At 50.1% G+C, this 5000-nt stretch overlaps 1 protein-coding gene and 1 pseudogene across 1 annotated transcript in view; one reads left to right on the top strand and one right to left on the bottom strand.

Moving 5' to 3' along the window:
- gpc3 (glypican 3) overlaps window positions 1-3094 on the top strand; it is a 264625-nt gene extending 261531 nt beyond the window's left edge. Inside the window, exon 7 of the mRNA XM_046323308.1 lies at window positions 2906-3094. Coding sequence (XP_046179264.1) covers window positions 2906-3094 — 189 coding nt within the window. The remainder of the gene's footprint in view (window positions 1-2905) is intronic.
- Window positions 3095-3195: 101 nt separating this feature from the next.
- LOC124010637 overlaps window positions 3196-5000 on the bottom strand; it is a 4461-nt pseudogene continuing 2656 nt past the window's right edge.

The following is a 5000-nucleotide window of genomic DNA, read 5'->3' as shown; positions in this document are numbered from 1 at the left end:
TACTACTACTACTACTGCTACTACTACTACTACTGCTACTACTACTACTACTGCTACTACTACTACTACTACTACTGCTGCTGGAGTGCTATTTGTAACCCATCCCCAAACAGCCTCAGGTCCTTGACACACAGCCCCCTCCCTCCATGAGAGGTCACTTGATCCCAGCCTGCTGAGAGGAAACCTGATCCCACCCAACCCTCCAGGTCCTGGCCTGCTGAGAGGGAGGAGCAGGCCCAGGAAATGGCTCCACAATGGTTATTAGACTGAGCTCTGTGACCCACATGTACTTAGAGCCTTTATAAAGAGCTGCAGCTCTCTTAGAGCCATTATAGGTAGCTCGCTCTATCAGGGTCTGTAAGCAATATGGCAGGTTGCATCTTATTTACATGGTTGACTTCATGAAGATGTCTGGCCTTAAGAGGCTTTAACAGAACTAGAGGAGGCAGATGGAGGGAGAATGACTTCATGAAGATGTCTGGCCTTAAGAGGCTTTAACAGAACTAGAGGAGGCAGGAGGGAGAATGACTTCATGAAGATGTCTGGCCTTAAGAGGCTTTAACAGAACTAGAGGAGGCAGAAGGAAGGAGAATGACTTCATGAAGATGTCTGGCCTTAAGAGGCTTTAACAGAACTAGAGGAGGCAGAAGGAAGGAGAATGACTTCATGAAGATGTCTGGCCTTAAGAGGCTTTAACAGAACTAGAGGAGGCAGATGGAGGGAGAATGACTTCATGAAGATGTTTGGCATTTACTTTACTTCACATGTTCCCTTCACATTGTTCTCAATAGTTGATTTATATGAACATTTTGCACTTCAGTGTGTGTACGTTTGTGTGTGTACGTGTGTGTGTGTGTATGTGTGTAACATGTGTCCCTTCCTCCCAGCCTGTCTGGAATTCAGCTCATCTGTCTTCTCATTGGTCATTGGGAAGTACATCTCAGGCACAGCAGAACAACCCAACCCAAAACTCTAATATGAGGTAAACCAACACACCCGTCTCCCTCCCGCCAACCACATGCATACCATCATTTGGAGAAAGAACGGAACGCAGACTGAGAGGAAACAGTGTGAGCTATTGCTGTTTATGTACTGGGTGGTTTGAGCCCTGAATGCTGATTGGCTGACAGCCGTGGTATATCAGACCGTACACCATGGGTATGACAAAGCATTTATTTTTACTGCTCTAATTACGTTGGTACAGTTTATAATAGCAATAAGGCACCTCAGAGGTTTGTGATATATGGCCAATATACCATGGCTACGGGCTGTGTCCAGACACTCCACGTTGCTTCCTGCATAAGAACAGCCCTTAGCTGTGGTATATTGACCATATACCACACCTCCTCTGGCCTTATTGCCCAAATACATTTGACAAATATATTGTGATGTTCAGATACTCATGGTAACCAATCATTATCCACTCATGGTAACCAATCATTATCAAAGTTCCCCCTCAGTTCACTGGTGTGAGTTAGGGTGCATAGAACGCTTTCAGGCAGTCACTTCAAAAGGAACTAGTCAACTATTTGTAAAACAAAACCTGTTCTCCATTACCCTGGGCTTATCACCTGCCCAAATCCTGTTCTCCATTACCCTGGGCTTATCACCTGCCCAAAACCTGTTCTCCATTACCCTGGGCTTATCACCTGCCCAAACCTGTTCTCCATTACCCTGGGCTTATCACCTGCCCAAACCTGTTATACATTACCCTGGGCTTATCACCAGCCCAAAACCTGTTCTCCATTACCCCGGCTTATCACCTGCCCAAATGTTCCAGCTCAGTGGTTGTATTACAAATAGCACCCTGTTCCTTATAGGTCACTACTTTTGACCAGAGTCCTATGAGACCTGGTCAAAAGTAGTGCACTATAAAGGGCTGCCATTTAGATGCAGGAAGTGACTCCAGCCAGATCCCCTGCCTAGAGCAGTAATAGAACCCTAAAACCTCTCTCCATTCTCCTTTGTTGTTGTCTTTCCCCTGCCGTCTTCCTCTGGGCGGGGGCGGAGATGGAGAGTGTGCCTCTTTGCCACAATGTTGATAAGACTTCACTTATTGCCTTGAAACACCTCTGATTATTTCTCTGCCTCACGTCGACCTCGCCCTCCCTTCCTCCTGCCTGCTTTGTGCCTTTTCTTCCAGACATCTACAAGGCAATATAGTCCGCTGGGTCTAGGTTGGCAGCTCAAATCAGGATTAATGGGATGCTTTTAAGTAGCTAAGACTCTTGAAATGTGCTCTTTGTAGTGTCAGAAAGGTCAAACCCCAAATCGTGGTTTTCATCTGATGTGAAGGCTTTGCATTGCTTAGTGTACAAGCCTCTGTCTCCAGCAGATCATAAACCAAAGGTGTGTGTGTGTGTGTGTGTGTGTGTGTGTGTGTGTGTGTGTGTGTGTGTGTGTGTGTGTGTGTGTGTGTGTGTGTGTGTGTGTGTGTGTGTGTGTGTGTGTGTGTGTGTGTGTGTGTGTGTGTGTGTGTGTGTGTGCCTGTGTGTGTGTGTGTGCCTGTGTATGTCTGTGTCTGTGTCTGTGTATGTCTGTGTCTGTGTCTGTGTCTGTCTGTGTGTGTGTGTGTCTGCGTGTATGTGTGTCTGCGTGTATGTGTGTCTGCGTGTGTGTGTCTGCGTGTATGTGTGTCTGCGTGTGTGTGTCTGTGTGTGTGTCTGTGTGTAAGTGTGTGTGTGCATGTGCGTGTGCGTATGTGTTTGAGTGTGTGGGGAAAACTTTCCTCTGGATGTGTTTGTGAAAGAGATAGTGTTTTAGAGTGATTGTGAATGTTGTCTGGTTTGTTTTTATTGATGTGTTTACTAGAAATTAGTTTTAAAGTTGCACAATTTTCTAACATTCTCTCCCCTTCCTCTCTCTCCTTCTCTCTCACACCCCTCCCCTCCCCTCTATCCACCAGAGGCATTTGAATTGGTGTTGCGTCACGGCCGTAACCCACCCTGCTGGTGCTGAAAGCGGAGTTCCCAGGGCTGGGGGCGGGGCCCAGGGGCGGTGGGTCAGCTCTTCCTGGACGTGTCTCTACATCCTGGGCTCAGACTCCAGCGTGGAACACATGGTCCAGGCCTTCTTCACCCGCCTTTCCCCCTGACCTACCGACACCTGCTGGGGGTGGCACAGCACCCATATCTGAGGAATGCCTGCGGGGGTCGTGGAAGGACTCCATAGCATTCGGCCCCTACCCTAAACTCATTATGACTCGTTTGTCACGCTCCTCCTGGCCACGCGTGTCTTCCTGCAGGCGCTGAACCTGGGCATTGAGGTGGTCAACACCACTGACCACCTGCGCCCAGGTAGGGACTGTGGGCGCACCCTGCTGAGGCTGTGGTATTGCCCACACTGCCAGGGCCTGCTAGGGCCCCGGTCTGTAAGGGTTTTGCCAGGCTGTAATGTCAGGGTGCCTGGGAGGTGCTGCGGAGGTACAGCCCCACTGGAGAGGGTATGTGGAGGGGCTAGGGAAACTGGCAGGGGCCATGAGGGGGGAGCAGGACATGGAGGCTGTGATGATGAGGTTACATGTGCTGGTCAGACTGGCTCCTCAGACACGCTGTCAAAGCACGCCCCGCCTGGCACTTACACACTGGTGAGTAACAGGCAAGCATACGCTCGCATGCACACACAGAGCTGGCACTTAACATCCATATCAACATGCTGAGTCCCTCACAGACATACTAACAGCCACATCAACATGCTGAGTCATTCACAGACATACTAACAGCCATATCAACATGCTGAGTCCTTCACAGATATACTAACAGCCATATCAACATGCTGAGTCCCTCACAGACATACTAACAGCCATATCAACATGCTGAGTCCTTCACAGATATACTAACAGCCAGATCAACATGCTGAGTCCTTCACAGATATACTAACAGCCATATCAACATGCTGAGTCCTTCACAGATATACTAACAGCCATATCAACATGCTGAGTCCCTCACATATACACTAACAGCCATATCAACATACTATCAAGTCACTCAGATACAAACCCACAGGGGTCAAACAGGGAGACCGGAGGGGTTAAGGTCATGACAAACAGGGAGACTGGAGGGGTTAAGGTCATGACAAACAGGAGACTGGAGGGGTCTAGGCCATGACAAACAGGGAGACTGGGGGTTAGGGGGAGACTGGAGGGTAAGGCCATGACAAACAGGAGACTGGAGGGGTTAAGGCCATGACAAACAGGGAGACTGGAGGGGTCTAGGCCATGACAAACAGGGAGACTGGAGGGGTCTAGGCCATGACAAACAGGGAGACTGGAGGGGTCTAGGCCATGACAAACAGGAGACTGGAGGGGTCTAGGCCATGACAAACAGGGAGACTGGAGGGGTCTAGGCCATGACAAACAGGGAGACTGGGGGGGCCATGACAAACAGGGAGACTGGAAGGGTTAAGGCCATGACAACAGGGAGACTGGAGGGGTTAAGGCCATGACAAACAGGGAGACTGGAGGGGTCTAAGGCCATGACAAACAGGAGACTGGAGGGGTCTAGGCCATGACAAACAGGGAGACTGGAGGGGTTAAGGCCATGACAAACAGGGAGACTGGAGGGGTCTAGGCCATGACAAACAGGAGACTGAGGGTCTGGCCATGACAAACAGGGTTGACAACAGAGGGGTCTAGGCCATGACAAACAGGAGACTGGAGGGGTCTAGGCCATGACAAACAGGGAGACTGGGGGAGGGGGTCAAGGCCATGACAAACAGGGAGACTGGAGGGGTCTAGGCCATGACAAACAGGGAGACTGGAGGGGTCTGGAGGGGTTAAGGCCATGACAAACAGGGAGACTGGAGGGGTTAAGGCCATGACAAACAGGAGACTGGAGGGGTTAAGGGCCATGACAAACAGGGAGACTGGAGGGGTCTAGGCCATGACAAACAGGGAGACTGGAGGGGTTAAGGCCATGACAAACAGGGAGACTGGAGGGGTCTAGGCCATGACAAACAGGAGACTGGAGGGGTTAAGGCCATGACAAACAGGGAGACTGGAG

This window comes from Oncorhynchus gorbuscha, linkage group LG23 (genome assembly GCF_021184085.1).
Source record: "Oncorhynchus gorbuscha isolate QuinsamMale2020 ecotype Even-year linkage group LG23, OgorEven_v1.0, whole genome shotgun sequence".
NCBI lineage: Eukaryota > Metazoa > Chordata > Actinopteri > Salmoniformes > Salmonidae > Oncorhynchus > Oncorhynchus gorbuscha.
This window is presented reverse-complemented; position numbering and strand designations above follow the sequence as displayed.